At 50.3% G+C, this 21,111-nt stretch overlaps 6 protein-coding genes across 6 annotated transcripts, besides 1 other annotated feature; 4 read left to right on the top strand and 2 right to left on the bottom strand.

Annotated features, from left to right (window-relative positions):
* Positions 1-338: 338 nt before the first annotated feature.
* FPSE_00886 (uncharacterized protein) lies at positions 339-3,149 on the top strand (the record flags this gene model as incomplete). The annotated part of the gene is made up of 1 exon (XM_009254006.1): positions 339-3,149. One exon carries the CDS (start codon positions 339-341, stop codon positions 3,147-3,149), a length of 2,811 nt encoding a protein of 936 aa, XP_009252281.1.
* A 1,756-nt stretch (positions 3,150-4,905) lies between these two features.
* Positions 4,906-4,942: a microsatellite.
* Positions 4,943-5,933: 991 nt separating this feature from the next.
* Positions 5,934-7,522, top strand: FPSE_00885 (uncharacterized protein; the record flags this gene model as incomplete). The annotated part of the gene is made up of 3 exons (XM_009254005.1): positions 5,934-5,936; positions 6,003-6,050; positions 6,476-7,522. The coding sequence occupies 3 exons, from the start codon at positions 5,934-5,936 to the stop codon at positions 7,520-7,522; spliced, it is 1,098 nt and encodes a 365-aa protein (XP_009252280.1).
* Positions 7,523-8,222: 700 nt separating this feature from the next.
* On the bottom strand, positions 8,223-10,119 carry FPSE_00884 (uncharacterized protein; the record flags this gene model as incomplete). The annotated part of the gene is made up of 2 exons (XM_009254004.1): positions 8,223-9,050; positions 9,106-10,119. 2 exons carry the CDS (start codon positions 10,117-10,119, stop codon positions 8,223-8,225), a joined length of 1,842 nt encoding a protein of 613 aa, XP_009252279.1.
* Positions 10,120-10,794: 675 nt separating this feature from the next.
* FPSE_00883 (uncharacterized protein) lies at positions 10,795-11,253 on the top strand (the record flags this gene model as incomplete). The annotated part of the gene is made up of 2 exons (XM_009254003.1): positions 10,795-11,064; positions 11,119-11,253. The coding sequence occupies 2 exons, from the start codon at positions 10,795-10,797 to the stop codon at positions 11,251-11,253; spliced, it is 405 nt and encodes a 134-aa protein (XP_009252278.1).
* Positions 11,254-12,051: 798 nt separating this feature from the next.
* FPSE_00882 (uncharacterized protein) lies at positions 12,052-13,934 on the bottom strand (the record flags this gene model as incomplete). The annotated part of the gene is made up of 2 exons (XM_009254002.1): positions 12,052-12,377; positions 12,617-13,934. 2 exons carry the CDS (start codon positions 13,932-13,934, stop codon positions 12,052-12,054), a joined length of 1,644 nt encoding a protein of 547 aa, XP_009252277.1.
* A 4,309-nt stretch (positions 13,935-18,243) lies between these two features.
* FPSE_00881 (uncharacterized protein) lies at positions 18,244-20,955 on the top strand (the record flags this gene model as incomplete). The annotated part of the gene is made up of 2 exons (XM_009254001.1): positions 18,244-18,823; positions 18,872-20,955. 2 exons carry the CDS (start codon positions 18,244-18,246, stop codon positions 20,953-20,955), a joined length of 2,664 nt encoding a protein of 887 aa, XP_009252276.1.
* Between the last annotated feature and the right edge of the window lie 156 nt (positions 20,956-21,111).

Below are 21,111 nucleotides of genomic sequence, written 5' to 3'. Positions count from 1 at the left end.
CTATTTATACAGGCAACCCTTCTTAAAAAATAGTAGAAATTTGTCAACACCCATTGACTATTTAGCGAATAGCTTCATATTAGCAGGGATTAACCGGTATTTCTGATAATTATTTCAATCCCTGCGAAGGTCTCCTTCCTTTTTTTTTTATGCCTGAAAATTCTCCGGGCGGGAACACTTTCCCCAGTGCAGAACCTGAGAACCTCCTCAGTGGTCCCCTCATTACCTATCTCAACTTTTTTTACCCGGTTCTGTTCTCGTCTGACCTTAATCCATTCCTTTTCTTTTCTTTTCTTTATCCACCAACTTCGAATCGACCTCTCCTCCTGTCGCTCGCCATGCCTTCGCTCGACGGGCTTCCCAATGAGGTCCTCCATAACATCGCCTCGTTCCTAAACAAGAAATACGATATAGCTGCCCTCTCACGCGCCAACCGACACTGGTACGATATCGCAAGCCCGATTCTATGGAAACGCGAAGCCCGATCCGATAGACCTGGCGCCCTGCACTGGGCAGTCGAGAATGGAGATGTCAAAGTCCTGCGCCGTGCTCTAAAAGCTGGTGTCAGCCCTTCACGTCTGGCCTACACACACAGACCTAAACCTCGCATCGACCCCTCGCACAAATGGTACAACTACCATTCGAGTTACTACGATGATCCCATGTGGAGAGTTCAAGATGACGATCAATCTGTCGATTTAGATGCATCATATGTGCTACACGACGCTTGCGATTGCTTCGAAAGTGGCTGCGATGACGGCATTTTCAGCGATTGCAGATGGGAGGCCATTCATGTTGCTGCAAGTAAGGGGCGAATTGACATGATTGAGATCCTCCTTGATGCGGGCGCCTCCATTGACGCGCCTTCCTGGGGCGTGTGCTTGTGTCGCCCGCATTTGCCTATCGAAGCCTTCAGCGAGTCACAGGCCGTCGACGAAGGAGAACTTGAGGATTTGCACGGAGGAAACTGGACTCCCCTGCATGTCGCTATATGTCACGGAGAATTAGACACGGCAAAGTTTCTTCTGAAACGCGGGGCTTCCACGGTTATATATCAAGGGATTGACTTTGAGCTGGATCCCACTGCTTGGAGAGATGACGACGTTGCTCACGACTCGAGTCGGTTCAAGCTGACAGCCCTGCATCACGCTGCCAAACACAATATGCTGGATTTGATAACGTTTCTCCTGGACGACAAGTACCAGGAAGACATCAACGTCGAAGGGCCATTCATGGGCACCCCGTTATTCCAGGCTATATGGTATGGTCACTGGGACACGATAGTTCCGCATCTTCTGGAGCAAGGCGCCGACCTGGATAGAAGACTGATCGAGACGCGCTTGACCCCGCTCATGATGGCCTGTTTCTCACGTCGTTTTGATGACGCCTCCAAACTCATTGATTTGGGCGCAGATGTCAGTACCTTGTCAGTGCATCGCTTCAGTATTCTTCACTTGATCCTTGGGTCGCGTCGATTCCGCCCAGAAGACTTTTTCGACCCTCTCGGTCCCCCCACGAAACCTCTGAGCAACACATCTGAGGCTGAAATTATTCAAAAGTTCATTGCCAAGGGTTTCGATGTCAACGCAAAGGAAGCCGTTCTTGGAATGACACCACTCATGGTAGCGAGTGCAGGCTGCAACACTGACGCCATACAGGCGTTGCTTGAGGGTGGCGCCAATGTCAACGCGTTGGATAACGATGGCCTGACTGCGCTCGCACGAGTTGGCGAGACAGCTGAAGGCTCTTCTATCCTGGGTTTGTACGATTCTGCAAAGATGCTGCTCGATGCAGGAGCAACATTGCAGGATTCGTTGGATGAGGTTACCCCTTTGAATATCCTTTGCACTCGGCACTGTGAGCCATACTTCAACCGCGAGTGGGACAATCAACACGCTGCTTTGGCCAAGCTACTCATCGAGCACGGTGCCAATCCAAACGAGAAAGGTGCCTCCGAGGGTCGTCCTTTTACAGAGGCCGTAGTGCATGGAAACCTGAACCTCGCACAAGCAATTCTCGAGAACGGCGGTCGGCCGGAAGAAGGCGATCTAGAAAATATCCTCACCGCATCTGTGTATGATTCGTACGACGATGGGAAGACTGAATTCATCCTACGCATCGATTATGCCAAACACGGCATAACAAGGCCATCAGAGGAGTTTCTGTTGGACCTCCTGAAGACAGCACTCAGCCAGCAGCTCTGGACAAGGGCGGCCGATCTGATGAAATCTGTGCCGATACCAAACGAGCTCTGCGAAGGGCTAATCTTCCGCTGCTTGGAAAAGCCTTCGCCAATCGCCGATGAGCCATCGAGTCTAATTCAAATACTTCTTGACCGAGGTCAAGATCCCAATGAGCTGTTCAATGGCGAGCCTCCGTTGTATTACAGTTTTAAATCAGCGTCCTGCTGGCGAACGACGCCTGTGTTGGTAAATGCAGGCGCGGATATCTACATGCCGACAAAAGCGATGCCAGACGGAGCCTTTATGTATACCATAACCAATGGGTATCAACCACAAGCATGTCAGATCCTTCTGAAGCATCCAAATGCACTACGCGACAAGCCAGAACGACTGCATCGAGAATGTTGGTCAACTCTTATCTTTTGGGAGCCCCGCACAGGTATTCGCGGCGTTGGGCAGCCAAATTTCTATCACATACCACAACTCAACTGGTCCTTCACAAACCAGTTGATCTCCGCCGGGTTGCGAACTGACGTGAAGACACTGGATGACAAGGACGTCAAGGAACTCGTGGAGCAGGCGATTCCGAAGAACGAGGTCCTGCGGTTTGAGGGTCGAAAGGTCCTGGAAGCACTTGACATTGTCTACACTGAACCTACAGTGATAGAGATGCTCAACGCTACCATCGGGGGAGATGATGAAGATCCCGAGGATTTCGAGTACGGTTCGGTGAGCGACGAGATCGACGACACTGATTATTCGGGTCTCGATAGCGATGATTACGACGGTTTCGACTTTTTCCCTGGCTATATGGAAGGCGAAGAAGACGAGGAGAACGACCCAGGAGATCAGGACGGCGAAGGCGGATGGGGCGAAGAAGGTTATTCGAGTGATTCCGATGACGATTACGACGATGATGGACATATACCGATACCTGTACCTTTCTTGTTTGGGCTTATGATGTAGGACGTACGGACTAAGGAACGAACGGTTCAGTATTGTTATTTTTGCTTGAAAGCGACCCAACAGGGTAAGGATTTCGACGGGTTGTCCATGGATATGGGCTATACCTGGGATGGCGCTTTACGGATGGATCTTGGTGGCTGTATTTTTGGGATGTACGATATCCCTGAGCTTCATATTGTAATCGAATAGACGAAACTGCCTCTGCGGGCTGAAAACTCGGACACAAGACCTTTCATCTCGTTACAATTCCGAGTAGCTTAGACCAGTTGAATTGGACTTGCTCTGTGCGAAGTTGAAGGTTTCAAAAGACTTTGCTCCCCATGTATCACGAGGGCGGTGCCCAAGAGTATTGAGTTTCGGATACGTCTCGTTAGCCCCTCGTCGTCCGAGTCCAACAGTGATTGCAGACGCCGAGTTGCGGAGACAGTATTCCCGACGTCGGCTACAGACTCCAGCAGGGAAATCGACTCCCGCTAACGCCAGGGGCAACTGAGCAGCCTCACTAAGACTACCAAGGCGGACTAAGAAAGTATTGTTGCTCTTATCTGACAGGTCGGAGATGTTACGGCGTTGTGGGACATGTTGACCCGAACCGTCCCAAGGGGGATCGAAGAACCTTGAAGGTTGGACTTAGTCGTCGGCTGTCCAGAGATATAGGGTATCTTGGATTTAATAAATGGAATTATAAGTTATTAGTACCAGTCAAACATATGGTGTTGCAGACTCAATAATAAATCAATAACACAACCTTCTGATATTTCTAGACTACTGTGAGGCCATACTGTTACACACCTAGATCGCATGAACTTACAACGCACTCATGATGCATGCAGTTTGGAAGACAGACACTTTCCTGACCAACATCAAACTCCATGTGAGAATGCGGGGTAGTCACCCAAAGGCAAGCTCATGAGACGATATCCAAAGTTAGTTAAGGTCATGCACACGAATTTGAATAGATTGAGTCCAGAAGCTTGGCTTGTCACTTCGTGGCGTTGCGACTTTGTCCGGAGATGAATGTGCGAATAGGCTGCCCCCACATCCGAATCGGAGAACGGGGCACTACGGCCGGGCGGCGAGATGCCGAATAGCGATGGACAAGGAAAAAAAGGCTCCAGTTGGACGAGAATAGAATAGAATTACATAGTAATATTGATGCTTGAGGCATATGATTTGGGAGACTGGGCTTGTCTATGAGCAAGGGACTGTTCCGGTATTAGAACGCGGCATGCAGATATGAGACGATGGGAGGTGTTCAGCCTTGATAATTACGGGGTAATGAGATGGGACTGCATCATTGCTTGCTATCATACAATTACTGTCCAAAGAGAATGATATCAGAATCTCAGTGGGTAAGTAGTCGGTCCATCTGTGGTCCTGTCCAACATATATCATCATTGATACCATCTTTCTTGCCAGCGGATTTGCGACCTTGATAACTCCCCGATTCCACCACTGGCCTCCGTAATATTGGAGCCCGAATAGATAGTTGGTCTTCCGGACGTAGTATGTTGGTGGCAGATTGCGGTGCAGTGCAGCAGTAGCTGTTACGGCATCATCCCTCCATCATGACCGTGGTCCCCCACTTACACGATCCCATGCCATGTCATGTTAGCGAGCGGACATTGTATACCTAGCTTGGTTATTTTCCCCAACGGAACTCGATTCGAATGTTCTCTCAATTGGAGAAGCCTCACGCAAATAATATGGTCCATCACTGTAAATTATTCCAAGAGACGGAAAAGTCTACCGCACCTGCCGTGCCGTGTCGTGTCGTGTCGTGTCTTGCCGTGCTGCTGAGTTAAAGCTCTGAGGGGAGGTTGGATCAACCCCGCTTCCTTCCATCGTCCCGTACGAAAGAGGCAGTTTCGATACCCCACCTTGACAGGGCCTCAGGCAAGATCGCTCCCCATGATTGGTTGATGGCCATAGCTCCTGGAGCTCTCCCCAGTCAAGGTTAAGTCATACCAAACTCCGAACACCGAGATATGCCCTCCATCATGGAAGAGCCATACTTTCCTCTTCTGGTAAGCCCCATCTCAAGAGAGTGTGGTCGCACTCGCACGCGCTCCCTCTCCCCCGCTCTATTCTGTCAAGGCGCTTTCATCTAGGACGGCATCTAGCGGTTCATCGGCCGGTCGCCGTGGTCAAGAGACTTGCGAAAAGGGCCAATTCACCACTGTACGACATGTATCTCATGGGGTTCGCTACTCAGAGTCCGGTCTCCCATCGGTTGCCATTATCGGCGCTTGTCGTCGCCTCCTCCTCCATCTAATGCTACGGGGATGCATATGGAGAAAGAAAGCTTCCAGACTTTGACGCCTACCAAACCATACTGCACTGTACCGTTCCGTACACACATGCCATGACCCCTGACCCCTCTCCCCTTAGGCTCAGAATGCCGACAGCTTCGGGATTCGCGGGATTGATGGAGATTCGCTGTTAGGCTGTGTGAGCGAGTACTCGGCCGCCCTTGACCGTGCCACGGTTCCCATTCCGTTCATGGCGAACATGCAGCAATCCGTTCATTGCACTGCAGTGTGTGAGACGTGGATCCTTGGCTGTTTCCGTGTCGTCTCGTGTGGAGAGCATCCATCACACATTGGGTGCCCGTTACTTGGTGACAAGACACATAGTCATGGCGTTCCATCGAGAGCATAAATATCTGGCACTGGGCCCTCGATATTCTATTTTCCTTCCTCCTCACTCTCATCATCATCATCATCTTTCTTCCTTCTTCTTACCTTTCCAACAAAACAAACAACCCTTTTCACAACCGCCAAAATGGTAAGCGTTCCCCTCTAAACCCACTTCTCCAATATCCTCTTGAGCCTCATCTAACACATCAAACAGGTCAAGGTTCTTGCAGTTCTCTACGACGGTGGCCAGCACGCCAAGGATGTAAGTTCTTCCATCTTTCTTCTACAGCTCAGTTTCTCTTCACTGTTCGTTCAATTACCTTCAATGGTCGTTGATTCTACCTCGAACACTTCCACATCTACCGGCAACCACAAACATCTCCCCACACACCATCTCTCCACGCTTGTCGATCTCAAACGCGGGGAAATGGTCTCACTACATGAGAATCAGCCACTATCAGCCTAATGATGCGGGGCAATGTCTGGGCAAACACCTGCAATAGCATCAAGGAGTTATGTTTGGGTGACAGTGCATCGCTTCTTGGCTCTCATGTGGTTTACACTGCAGGCGCCTGGAGTGAGCAATGCAACCCAACTTGCATCCAATGTTCCAATCCTGCATCTTTACCCCTCAATCATATCTCAAATCGCATCTTCATGGCCAACAGCAACTGACATGTTCCATAGCAACCCCTCCTTCTCGGAACCACTGAGAACGAGCTCGGCATCCGCAAGTGGCTCGAGGACCAAGGTCACACTCTTGTCACCACCTCCGACAAGGACCGTGAGGGTTCCAAGTTCGACGAGGAGCTCGAGGATGCTGAGATCATCATCACCACTCCCTTCCACCCTGGTTACCTGACCGCTGAGCGTCTGGCTAAGGCCAAGAAGCTCAAGCTCGCTGTTACCGCTGGTATCGGCTCCGACCACGTTGACCTCAACGCTGCCAACAAGACCAACGGCGGTGTCACCGTTGCTGAGGTCACTGGCTCCAACGTCGTCTCTGTTGCTGAGCACGTTCTCATGACCATCCTCGTCCTCATCCGCAACTTCGTCCCTGCCCACGAGCAGATCGAGGCTGGTGAATGGGACGTCGCCCATGCTGCTAAGCAGGAGTTCGACCTCGAGGGCAAGGTTGTCGGCACTGTCGCTGTCGGCCGCATCGGTGAGCGTGTCCTCCGCCGCCTCAAGCCTTTCGACTGCAAGGAGCTCCTCTACTTCGACTACCAGCCCCTTTCTCCCGAGACTGAGAAGGAGATTGGCTGCCGCCGCGTCGACACTCTCGAGGAGATGCTCGCTCAGTGTGATATTGTCACCATCAACTGCCCTCTCCACGAGAAGACCAAGGGTATGTTCAACAAGGACCTCATCTCCAAGATGAAGAAGGGCTCTTACCTCGTCAACACCGCCCGTGGCGCCATCGTTGTCAAGGAGGACGTCGCCGCTGCCCTCAAGTCTGGTCACCTCGCCGGTTACGGTGGTGATGTCTGGGACCACCAGCCCGCTCCCAAGGATCACCCTCTGCGAAACGCCAAGAACAACTGGGGCGGTGGTAACGCCATGGTTCCTCACATGTCCGGTACCTCTCTGGATGCTCAGATCCGATACGCCAACGGTACCAAGGCTATCATCGACTCTTACCTCTCTGGTCGCCACGACTACAACCCTCACGACCTCATTGTCTACCAGGGTGACTACGCCACCAAGGCCTATGGTCAGCGTGAGAAGAAATAGATGTATTCATAAAGGAAGAAATGATATGTACATGATGATGAATAGTTTTGGATCAACTGCATTATAGACGCGGGTCAAAAGTAATCAGCGCTGCAGATAATACAATTTGTTAAAGTTAATCATTCTCTCTTTCTCCGTGTCAGTGATCAAGTGTATAAAATGCGATACTACAAAGCTCAATTCAATCTTGGTTGAATCAAGACTTTCTCCTCAGTCTCAATGCCCCTTTTGAAACCTATACGAAACTTGTCAAAGTAATCTCAAGAAGCAACAGTTGTACAGAGGAAGAAATATCAAACCCGTTCTTGAAGTCTGTTCCTATCGGCATGTCTCCGTATTGAATTACATGCAATGCGGAAAATTAGGATACGCAGCATAGCTGATTGTCCAATATTGATCACGCAGTGGTATCGAGTATGAGACCCGTGTCAGAGAGCTAACAAAGGCTTGCTAGTTGAACATATCGGATCAGTTTCAAATCGGAAGCAGAATGCCCTACTTCGCTTTCCATCTTATTTTACTTTGTCCTAATACTAATAATACACATGCATAGTCGCTATGTTGATATGCCTCATTATGTAAGCCATCGTCAAACTTCATCTCGCTGTAACTTCATACGATGTGTTTCGCCGTCATGACATGTACCCGCTGTCATTTCCTTGAACCCCTATTGCGTTATCGTGCATCTCTCAAATTATGATCATTTCCAAAACTGATACCACTTCTTGTCCTCGTCCGAATGCCCTCTTCTTCTCAAGACCTGCTCATCACGTCCTCTGATGCGCCAGAAGTAGACCGGTACGCCGGCAACCACGAAGAACACGACAGAGAGTGTCTGGAAGGGCTGCGCGAATACGGCGCGGGTGAGAAGGAAGATACTCACGCAACAAAAAATGATGGGAGTAGTGATCCAAGTCTTGTAAGGGCGAGGGAGTTCGGGTTCCTTAACACGCAAAACGATTACGCCGAGGACGGTTAAGAAGTAAAAAGCGTAGCCTGCAACTCCATAAAACGTGACAAGAGTGCTGAACTCTCCGACAATTATGTAGCCTGTTGTGAGAACAGCATTAAGAATGAGAGCGTATACTGGCGTATAAAACAGTCCCGCATCCTCGTCGCCAAACATTTGCCTCATCTTACGAGTGAACCAGCTGCGAGTGCGCAGTGTGCTGAGCTCATGTTCATGGGCACTGGCTCCAACACCGATGGTGCCAAAGATGGATGGAATGTAGCCTTCTTTGCCAGCGGCGTAGGCGAGACGGCTGGAGGTGAAGGTTGAGGAGTTGAGAGCACCAAAACAGCTGGCACTGACGATGAGCGCGAGAACAAGGGAACCGACAGAGCCAAAAACATGACTGCCAAACATGACGCCAACAGTGTTGGCACCGTCCATGCTCTTGAGAGGCAGAACAAGAAAGTAGGCAATGTTGGCTAGGACATAGGAGAGAATAACCAATGGCATTGCTGTGTGGATGACTCGAGGCAAGTCTCGGGCCGGGTTTTGAAACTCAGCAACAACATAATTTGTCTAAACTGTATTAGCACTCAGGGTTCACGATCAAGGTCGCCGGTGTACCACTTACGTTGTCCCAGCCGTCGTATGCCCAAAGGCCGGCGTAAAGCGCCAGAGCCCAAGCGGACATGTCTGTTGATGTGTTGTCAAACATCGCAGACGGTTTCCAGTCGACTTCTGACTCGCCCTTGAGGGTCTTTCCAGTTATCATAACCACAATGCCAGTGATTGTTATTCCGATCAAAGCAATGAACTTCATGAACATGAGTGCGTCGTTCACACGGGTTCCAAGCTTTGTGGAAACACAGTTCAAGAATGTTACGATCAAAAGTCCAACGAGCGCGACAGCCTTGTTGATCCAAGGGTTTACGTACTCGGCGTCAGCGCCAATAAATGCGCGAACAAAATATTCACCCATGATGATGGAGATGATGGCGGCGCTGCCGGGCTTCAGAACCAACATGGCCACCCATGTGAACAAGAAGCCGAAAACCTCGTGAAACGTCTTTGCCAAATACACCTGAGCGCCTCCATTCAATGGCATTGCTCCACCAAGCTCGGCGTATGATGCGGCGCCTGTCCATGCAAGGATACCAGCAATGATCCAGACAAGCACCGCAGCGCCCGGTGAGCCAACTTTACTACTCACCGCGCCTGGCGACGAGAAAATGCCGGAACCGATGATCAATCCGACAATTAGCGACAATCCATTAAGGTATGTCAGGTTTTTGCTCTTCTCCAACGACCCCCCACCCAAGCCACCGGCTGGTCTCGCCCTGGAGCTTGAGGCCCCAATGGGAGCATAGCCTTCAGCACCTGCGGTTGAGCTCAGAGGGAACATATTGCCGGAGTACTCGAAGGCTGACGTTGTCGAGTATGATCGATGCATTCTCCCAGCGGGGTTCGCGGGGTTAGCGCTGTTCAATGGGTCATCAAGTTCGAGAGATAGTCTTCGCGATGACGATATGCTCTGTCGCGACGATATCTCCGTTGCCCCCTCATCATTGAGCTGGCTCGAGCTTGCCAAAGATGCAAGTTCGAGCGAGTCTCTCGTATTACCAGGTTGACCGTAAGAAGGCGCCATGGTGGTTGGTCGTGTGGTTGTCCTTCCTCCTCTTGTTTAAACGACGGGTCAATCAATATTTCCCTTCCCAAGTATAATCCACCAGTGTTTCAGTTCGAATTTCAGCTGCTAACAGCAAAGGCGCATTACTATTTGGAGCCGCGCAGGTCTCGAGCGTGTGTTTTGAGCAGTATCGCAATGGAAGATTCGTGAAATAGGGTCTGTGGGAACCGTTGTCGTCGGCAGCGGTAGATGAAGATATCGTTTTGAAGCGGTTGAGATTAAAGATGGGGTATAAAGTTACAATTAAGAAGAAGAGTCGTATTCATCAATGATCAAATTGATTGCTCATAAAGTCTTTAATTCAGCACCAAAAAGGGGGATGTTTGTGTGGGTTCAAGCCAAGTGGGCGCTTGAGGTGGACAAGACAAAGAATGGAAAGGACCAAGGATAGGAGACCTTCCTCAATTCATCACAAGGAAGGAAGCTTTGCTTTGTCCATGCAATTGTTTCCTATTCCTTTCCGCGTATGGTACGAAAACAGCAACGAGCCCCAACCCCCTTGCCGTTTCAAGTGGGGTACTGGCCACACGCACCGCCACAACGTGCTTAGTCACCCGACTTACTTCAACGACAAGAGTCCATGATCCTGGAAATCTTGGTCGTCCCTTTCCCCCAGCATCACAACACAACAACATGGGGTCCGACGACTATGCTGCTGTTGGTGGCGGCGGCGCCTTGAAACTCAAAGGCGCCAAAATCAACAAGAAAAAGAAGAAGCGCGACAAGACCGATCTAGAGAAGAACCTCGATACAGGAAGCAAGGACGAAGAGAAGAGGAAAAGGAAGAAGAAGGACACATCGGATAACGAAGACGATGAGCGCCACCACGAAGATTTCGAGGAGAAGCCGGAAGTGCAGAAAACAGAGTCCCAGAAGCGTCACGAGGAGATCAAGAAGAAGAGGGTAAGCGCGTCAGTCTAAAGTTATAAATGCGCCTCGTGCTAACATACTCACCAGCTCCTCCAACTCGCTGAATCATCTGGCTCGCGACCTGAGCTCCTCAAGACCCACAAGGAGCGTGTTGAGGAACTTAACACATACTTGTCAAAACTGAGCGAGCACCACGATATGCCCAGGATTGGACCTGGCTAGCAAGGCACCGAGACGGGAATTTATATTGGCAGCGAGAAGGATGTATGCAGTTGTGTGGAAGTTACTGGCGTTCATTGGTTATACCCTCAAACCTTAGCAATTAATCAATCATTGACAAACTATATTCGATTGTTAACTCGAGATGATCACATGAATCGGCGATGTACAGCTTACTAACTATAACAGCATTCTCGCAACTTCGGCAGTTTACTGATATTTTGGTATAAGTAGTTGCGAACTGATCATGTAGCCTTATTGTGGTCTTGTCGAACTCTATTTCTGGTCTCTTTTTTTGTTGCGCTTCCGGGTAGCACTACTGGGCACTACACTCTTTTCTTACCAAGATCGATAGTGTATTGCCATTTAGGAGTACAATTTGTATGAGATGTATACACCTTTAAGCATATTGAAGCATCTTCGCACCATATCTTTATCTTAGCCAGTCATCAAAATAGGGGGGAAATGCAAATGTCTTGTATTCGCTCATGTACTATGCATTTTAGATACGATCGCGGTCGGCTAATATGCTAAGCGCCAATTAATGTTCCAGATCTCCTTCGAGATGCAACCATAAGCGGAAGCTCTCGTCTAATGACAACACGCTTCCCCATGTACCCAACGTCTGATGCTGTCCCAGTCTATTAACCCAATTTTGTACCCGTGAGGAAAGGACCGTAATTCATAATGAACCCATATAATATGAGCTGCCGCCCATGACTGGACAGCTATGTTCATCTACCACAATATCTGTGTGGTGATCATCGCATAATGCGGAGAAATGACAAGACTGTCGTCCGCTCACAGAAGGATGACACCGCCAAAGACCATGCCAACAACAGCACCCAGAATGGAACCAACCGATCGAGGAGCGGCGTTCTGGAGGTCAGGGTTGCTGCTGCCAGTAGCTTCAGCGGCAGGGACAACTTCAACCCAAGAGGTCGAGGTCAGTGTGGTGACACCGCCATCCTCGAGTGTCGAGGTGAAGGTCTTGGGAATAGCGCTAGAGGTTGGCTTGGTACCTGTGCCGGTGATAGTGCGTCGCTCGGACTCTGTTGTTTCAGTTGTGGTTTTGTCCTCATCGGTTTGCGTAGCCTCATCGGTCTGAGTTGCGGTTTCCTGATCATCTATGGTCAAGTTAGCAAATACGATCATCAAGATTATCTGGCAAGTGTCATGAGAGCAACAGTCAGGGTGATAATGAACGGCTTGTCCCGATTTTGGCGCACTTGCGGAAGTCACGAAGTTTGGGCAATAGGTTGATGGAGAAATAGCACGAAGCAATAATATCACGGCAGGCTGGGGAGTTGAACCAGCATCAAAGGCCCGGTAGAGGGTCCTATTGCTGCTGACACATCCCACATACCGGTGGTTGTCTCTCCTCCCTCTGAAGTCCGCGACGCTGTGCCTGATTCCTGTGTTGACTTGGAAGCTGGTTCCGAGGTCAAATCAGAGTGGACATCGCTCGCGTCGTCAGTAGTGGATGAGGGGACAGTGGCAGTGTCGACATCAGTGGAGGCATCGGCGGCAGTGGAGGTTTCATCAAGGACGGTGGATTGATTTGTCTCACCCGAAGATACCGTTTCGGACGGCAATTCAGAAAAAGAGGATGGATCAGGCAAAGAGTTTGTTCGAGTAGACGTACTGGCAGCAGTGGAGGTTGTAGCACTAGGAGCAGGAGGATTGGATGTTGAAGCACGAGAAGAGAGAGCTGTCTCGGAAGGTTCCTCTTCCGAGTCGGACGTACCAGTGGCAGTGGCGGAATCATCGGCGGTTGATTCGGGATCGGACTGAGTTGACGCTGGTCGAGTCTCCGTGGTACGAAGAGTAGTTCCCTGGGTAGAAGCCGTGTTTGATGCAGGCTTCGTGGGCTCCTCGTCCGACGGGGTGGCAGAAGGAGTGTCCTCAGTGGCGGAGTCCTCCTCGGTAGATTGGGCAGCAGTGGCAGAGGGGCGGCCTGTATCCGGGTTAGGGGTCGGTTCGTCAAGTTCAGAGCTCGCGGGTCGCGAAGGTGAGGATGGCTCACTCGTGTCAGATGGCTTCTGGGTGACCGAGGCTTGGCCCTGAGTCTCTGATGCTGCATTTGTGGGAGCATCGCTTGGCTCATCGCTTGGCTCAGCCTGGGTGGCAGAAGCCTGGTCCGTGGGCGCCTGAGCAGTGTCCGAGGGCGGCACTGCGGTGTCTGAAGGGGCCGTAGGAGCTGTGGGCGCTGTTGGAGCAGTAGGTGCCGTGGGAGCAGTAGGTGCCGTTGGGGCCGTAGGTGCCGAAGCTTCATTGGAGGCTTCATCAACGGCATTAGTAGGCTCGGTGGTAGAATCCTCTGTGTCGGTAGGGGCTGGTGTGTTCTGTCGTCGAACCATCTGTGCCATAGACTCGGAGAGGTTTGCACGGTGACCGCTCATGCCATGCTTTCCAACGAGGTCTCCATGGCGGAGATGTCCAGGGCAGAAACGAGTAGCACCACCAATAGATGCCACACCGGCTCCCAAGAGGCAGCAAGCAGCCAGAGCAATCAAAGCCTTGCCTGCTGGGGATATCCTTTTGGTAGTTGTCCTTGGGGTGATCTGGGCAGATTCCGAATCCTGGAGTAGTGCTTCCTTGGACGACATGATTCTCTCTTCTCGGTCAGTGTTCAACAGTCCAGCCTCCATGCTGTGATCGTGCTTGATGTCGCTAAATGCCATTGTGTGTACAAATGAACAAAAGGACTTGGAGGATGGAAGAACGGTGAGTTTTGTAAGTCGATCAGAGCGATATCAAGCGAGGCCAAGACTGGAGACGGATATGCAGAGGACGTATAGCGGCTGAAAATAGTCCAGAAATACGGTATGCGGACCCAACAAAGCAGCTTTTTTTTGGGTTTGCTATTTGTGAAGAAACGATAAACGACTGGCTGGGAGGTGATGGTGAGGTTGACGAGGTACAGTAGTAGTGAGGACCCAGAACGCGAGTGGTGAAGACAGTGCAGTACAGTAAACAAGCTAGGGTCTAAGAATCTGCAGACGCCAGCTGATGAGAGGAGCGGATCTCTTTATCGATGATGAAAGGTGTCGTGTGCCAAGTAGAGGAGCCTCTGAGGAGGTGGCTCTAGCGTCCGAGGGAGGAGTCAACACAATTCCAGTTATTATGAATGGATACAAAACTGGTGATGTGCGTATGAGAGAGATTTGACAGTTGATGGAGGCGCTGGGGGAGGGAGTGGAGGCAGTGGATAGTGGAGGCAGTGGAGTGACTGGGCGTTACACGAGCTGAGGTTCGTCAAGTTGAGTCAACGTAAGCCAATCTCTAGACTAGCAGACAACAAAGGAGGAGAGTTTTGTGTTAGATGCAGCTTGTCGTTTGTGATGCCAGTGGATCGTTAGATGATGGAGGGAAGGGATATGGGTGATGGGGGATCCGTTCAGCTAAAAGTCCCGAGAACTACGCTAGTGCTGGCGAGAGGAGGCTGAGCTGCATACGACTATCACAGCGGTCCAAGTAAGCTGGTTCTGATTTGTCGCTGTAGTCTTATTTTTTGTCTGTCGTGGCAAAAGAGAATAAAGGTCGTTCGTTGCAAGTCTGGACAGATTCGCTATGTATGTACTAAACATTTGGTGTGTTTCTTTTTTCGGCCTGGGAGGGAGCCGCTTGCAGTTTTAACGACAGCCACCCCGAAGCTACCTAGACCGAAAGCTAGTCCTTGCCTAGTGGGTTGTCGTCCTGCCAGGCCTGCCAAGTTCAGATGGCTGGCTCCACGCTACACGCCTGTCCCTTGAAAAACCGGCCGTTCGAGCTGTAATAAACAAGCCCGGGGAGCCTGGAAGGGATGTGCTTTTGGTGGAGTTTAGGCGCGAAGGGGCGGCTCAACAAAGCCAGTCTAGCCCTTTCTTTGTCGCTGATAAGCTTCAGTCCCAGACGTGAGGCGTGCGTTTGCTTGCCTGGCCCTGGAGAAAGTCTTTCTTTAGCTGGCTGACCTGATGTATGTATGTACATCTGACAAGGGCGGAGCTGCTGAGGCTCGTATGTAATTTACATCGCCGTAGAAACTGAAGGGATGTTTCAGCCTTTATTAAGCCTAAAACCGTGACCACATTTGCCTACGTGTTGTAGTTGGCTGCGACAACTTTGATCTCCAATGTGTGATGGCAAGTGCTGCATGTGAGATCTAGCCCAACCACATTGCATCGTTGTTTTTGTCAACAGAACCACTGCAGTGTGCTGGCAGCACAGGTCTCTTCTGCCTGCCCCCTGGTTCCTGTCCTGTCTATCCCATCCCTCCGCTCCGTCGTGTAGATGGCGCCGCGCCTCTTCAACGTAACGCTAGATACTACTTGGGTGATGTCACTGTGGATGTAACGGCAAACGGACGAAGTTGTTGTCCGGACTTTTGGTGTGCCATAACAATCCTTCATGCCACGTACAGAGTACGAGCATCGTGTTGTTCTTCGTATTCTTTAAAAAGCTCTCAGGCTCCATCACCAATTTAATTGATGTAAAAACGTCAAAGGGGGAGAGACAATCGCCTCCCTGATATGAGAATACGAGAAAATCGACAGAAAAAGATGAGCATCGGCAGCGGCGAGCGGGTCAACGTTTAGACCCAAGCTATTGGTCCCAGAAGATGTGCCCTTCTCTGCCCGCATGGCCCCGGTCGTCATTCCATGTTTGACCCGCTCTGTTTGACCCCTGACCCCTGTCCCTGATTTTGAGGTTGCTAGCCTTCTTATCCAACCCTTCCTGTGAGTTGATGTTGTGCTGTAACTGAAATCGCGCTGTCGAACACAACTGATCTTGGCCAGCATCCAGCCACACTTGGATGCCTGTCCAAGTTGTATGTAAAACCAGGCCAGTGGGGTTGACACAAATCTTAACGCTTGATCGATATAAGAATCTTTTCCTGCTCTTCTGTGATGCGATACAAAAGACCCCCTGTTTGATATGTGCAAACGACCCAGTGACGCCTTCTGTTCATTGGACTTGATTATTCTGGTTTCCGATCGTCATCACCAAGACTCCTTCACGACCCCAGTCTGAGCTGATCGCCAATTATGATGACGGATGTGCCCTCTTATGTTGGGTAATAATACGATAGAAATCTCGGTTGATCCTTATTTTGGGTGCTTCTTTTTGTCCGTGAGATCGAGGATGGATACGTGCACAGTCCTTGGCTCCGAACGGCGTGTCCGTTAAGACGAAGCGGATTTGGTAATGTGCCAAGCCGATATGATGTATGCGACCGGATCTCACGGCCCATCCCAAGAGTTTTTCTATTGAGTAATTGCCATGCTCATCGTGCACACCTTCTAAACTTGAATGTCCGCAAAAACTCCGCGCGACCAAGTTTGGCAGTCGACGTATGTCGATTCCGTTGCAGGACGGATGTCTTTGAAACAGCATGGTTGGCCGATATATGATTTATTATTGAGTGTTGCACGACCTTGGCTGTCATGATGAACCGAATCACTGTCCAAGTCACCACACCTCAACTTTATAGCTTGAAACTCCAGCCCCTAGGTCTCTTGGAGAACAGGAACAGTGGAAGTTTTGAAAGTCTTTCATGATCCGGCGAGCCACCGTCCACCTGTTATTGAGACACTTTCTTTGACTGAGACATGCCATCTCAGTCACCCAACGCTTAGCACATTTCTTGACCAACCAGCAGATGTCATTCGAGACAAGCTGCTGCCAGACAGTTAACATGCAGATTATCGTGGGACAGCTGAAGTTGGCCGAGTTTTAGGTTCTGAAGTCAATGGCTGAACCAATGTGCTATTGACAACGTTAACGCTCAGCAGCCCTTGGCGTTTTGCACTTGATTCGTAGCGTTGACCGTGCGATGCTTTCTGAGATAACGACATTGTCAACTCGTGCTATTATTCAACTCCCGCGGGTTTGGAAATGGTATCGCACCACCAGGTGATAAGGGCATCAGGTGTTTTCAACGTAATGTCGAGGCAAATCGCAAGCGTATATGTCACACTGACAACTACACGACGTTATTCAACATCTCAGCATAGCCTGCGTGGATCTCGTATGCTGGAAGTTCTGGGGACAGGCGCAGTGAATTTGACGTCTGCCACTGGCTGAGAGTTTAAAGACGGCAGACATGTCTAAATTTAGACCACCCGAAACCCTGGTCACCACATCCGTGAGACCTGCAGAAAAGACGCGGCATGCATTTTGTGATGACTTGATTGATAGGAGATCGGGTGATGTATACTGTAGCTGTTTTCCATGAACGAGATGACTGAACTTTGGCAAAGCTTTAATGTCATATGCACGTGACAACCTGCTGTCTCCTTTCTCCCGGTCCTGGCAGGCTCTAAACCGGCGGAAGGTGTACATATTCTGTTAAGCTTCCATTTCAGGCAAGTAGCTTGCCGAGAGAGGAGTCCTGATAGTGGAATATCATGATATAATATTTCGGAGGGAGGGTGTAAAATTGATAAGAAACATATTTGGTGGAGAAGCCATGAGAAAGCGATTTATTCATATGTTGATTTACACGTACTCCTTTGCTGCAACTGCATACCTTGTTAGGTAACAATACTCCTATCCAATCTGGCTTATAGTTGCTATCGGGTAAATTGAAGCTTATATTAACTCTGAAAATCATCTCTTGCTTTATTGAGCTACTGTCCACTGTCCACTCTCCATTGCAGTGGCTTGTGAGTGGCCGTGCCCTGGGAGGTCCAGTTCCAGGTCCAGTTCCAGTCCCACGTCTTGATTGGGAGATAGTTTAGTTGGCTGACGAAACGGCCGATGCACAAGGCCACTTTCACATGTGGCCGTCTTGTAGACAGATGCTCAAGCTTCTGTCAACAAAATCGTCACCGTGGAGTTAAAGCCACGGACGGGAATTGCCTTGAATTCAACACTTTTATACTCTCATTAACACAGTAATTCCACCGACATATCCGTTTGCGACGCTCCCTCCTTCACAGTGCTCTATGCGCATGCGCAACCCCGTTCATATTCGATGATTGCTGTTGCGGCACCTTGAACTCCCTCGTCATGACAGAGCATCTCAGCCCCGACTCATTTAATGCCCTCGACCCCGAAGAACAAGCGATAATTCAAGCTCGATCGCGGTCGCCTCATCCGTATCACCACCAGAGTACAGACCTGCCGCATCTTCAGGATCGATTTTCTCTACGCAACCGCCAAGCGCAATCCGCCAAGACTAGTGACGATGCTCACCACGAGACGTCGCCAACAACATGGCCATCTTTTCTCAAGGACTCTCCGCAGACGAGTGATAGCGGTTCCGAAGCCGATGACGAACATTACTTGAGAGGTCTACCAGCGCCGAGGTCAAACTTGCACAAAGGGTTGAGAGGTATTAATGAACCTCTGTCTGGGTCTTCGTCACCTCTCCCATCACCAGCACTTTCCGATGGCCAAACTGCCCGCACCATCGACAAGACGCCTATGCCCATTGAGACGCCGGAAACGAAACGCTTGCTTGAAGCTCTCAAACGACGAAGACGGGTGGTTGCAAGACGCGCAACTGAAGCGGGCATTGTTCTGGCTTTGGGCCTTATGGTAGCTTCAAATTCGCAGGTTTTACAGCTCTTGAAGATATGGGGCAAAGGTATACATCTTTCCTCCAATGTTTATTCGATTGACTTATAATATCCAGATATCTTCCTGCTCGGCGTTCTGTACGCTGGGCTTCTCTTTCTGTATCCCATCCGGGTTGTGGCATGGGCCTATCGCAAGAAGTCACCATCCCACACAATACCCCTCGAGCTGCCAGCACATTTCGACCCCGCTCCTATATTATACCCTTCGGCGATTACCCTCTTCGTTTCACTTCTGATTTCGTCGAATAACCCCGCGGCAATACTTCCAAACCTTGTTCTGAGCCTTGCTTCTATTCCGCAAAGCGTTATTCCAAAAGCCGACCCCTATGCTTCCTACGACGTTATAGCATGGGGTATTACTTGCATACCATTGGTTTGGAGTCCAGAAATACGAGGAAATTTTGAAAACAAACACCCGGAAGATTTTATTGCAGGAGAGACGGCGGTATTGTTGTACCCTCTTCACCAAAGTTTATGCGTGGTCTTGCACTATCTTACCACCACAAGTCTGTTGACGGCTGAGCTTCAGCTACTATCAATTGCACTTATCAACGTTCTACTTCTAGCTTCTTCGCCCCAAATTCTCATTCTCAAGGCTCTTCTTTGGGGCGGTGGTTTGTCACTACTTGTATTTTGTGGTCCTGTCATTCGTTGGGGAATTACGTTGGCCAGAGTGCCAAAGTGGCGGTTCCGTAGGGCATCATTCGCCCAGCAGCCACCATTCTGGAAGAACTTCTGGCAATTGTTCTCTCTACGTCGCCTCAGGAACGAAATATTGAGAGCCGAACACGAGGATGCGGTTTACGATACCGCAGGTTCCTCCGAGGATGAAGGAGGTCCCTTACTCAAGAAGCCAACAAGGGTACGAACATTCGGACCCGGCTTTCCTGCTCCGGCGGACATCGATAGCGCGCCGTCTTCTCCCACGGCTGCAGATGGAACCTGGTCGTTTGGTCGGAGACACACTTTACCGCACCTTGATTCGGGAAACCGACGTAATGCGACACACACCCCCTCGGGACGTAGAAAACGAGCAACTTCCATGTCTGTTCGACCCTTCTTCAAGCTTACACAAGAGCAAGCGACGATGAGGAAGTGGCTCTATGCTGGATATGTTTATGCAAGCATACTGGCAGTCGTGCTAGGCGGCATCCGCACCTATGTTGAGAGGATGGCTTTAGACGGCAATGAGCCAATAGGCTGGGCTCTTGGTTATCTTCTTGGTGACTGGTCTTGGTTCCGATATCAAGTTGGAAGTTACAACTTGGAGCGATGGGCTTGCTTGCCTCCAAGAGTGGACCCGACAGAAGACAAACAGTGCCGGTATGGTTGGGTACAGCATGTTCGCCATAACGACATTGGCGAAGCGAACACTCGACTTCTGTTGAGCATCTACTGGTTGGGCATCCTCATTCTTGGTCTGATCATTGTCTTTCGCCTCAAGGATATTTACGAGGTAGACACACGGCGAAAAGTATTTCACTTTATGATGGTTGGGATGTTTCTGCCTGCAACTTTTGTGGACCCTACGTACGCAGCTCTGGCTCTCTCCTTAATTCTGGCGGTCTTCTTGATCTTGGATCTCCTCAGAGCGAGCCAGCTTCCCCCACTATCGAAACCTATTGCCTCATTCCTGGCGCCATATGTTGACGGCAGGGATTTCCGCGGCCCTGTCGTCATCTCACACATCTTTCTTCTTATTGGATGTGCGATTCCTCTTTGGCTAGGCCTCGCTTCTCTACCACGCACGGGATCTGACTACCTGTCTGGCTGGGAAGTGTCAGGTCGCGATGTCAGTCTTGTCGCTGGCGTTATTTGCGTGGGACTTGGAGATGCAGCGGCCTCACTTATAGGACGTCGATATGGACGTCGCAAGTGGTTTTGGGGCGGCGGCAAGAGTCTCGAGGGCAGTTTTGCATTTGCAGTGGCAGTTGTCCTGGGCCTTGGTGCTGCCAGTATGTGGTTGCGAGTTGGCGGCTGGCCAGTTGCGGGCGACCAACCTGGGCCCGTTGCTGCTACTCGAAATGTTGTTATGTGCGCCTCGATGGCGAGTCTAACAGAAGCGGTTCTTACCGGCGGAAATGACAATGTCATTGTGCCCGTGGTACTGTGGACTTGTGTGAAAAGCCTGGGTGTCTAATATAGAGGCACCTTATGGCGGCGTTCCGGTGATGATTTTGCGCGGATGACTGGTATAGACATTCAGGCAGGCCAGACGGCTGGATAGAGATGAATGAATGTTCACAAAAGGCTCAAAGATGTGGTCTGAATTCCAGGGTGATGAATTCCCTGCATG

The sequence above is a fragment of the Fusarium pseudograminearum genome, chromosome 3, assembly GCF_000303195.2.
Source record: "Fusarium pseudograminearum CS3096 chromosome 3, whole genome shotgun sequence".
NCBI classification, from domain to species: Eukaryota; Fungi; Ascomycota; class Sordariomycetes; order Hypocreales; family Nectriaceae; genus Fusarium; species Fusarium pseudograminearum.
The sequence above is the reverse complement of the archived record's forward strand: the minus strand, read 5'-3'. Positions and strand labels throughout refer to the sequence as shown.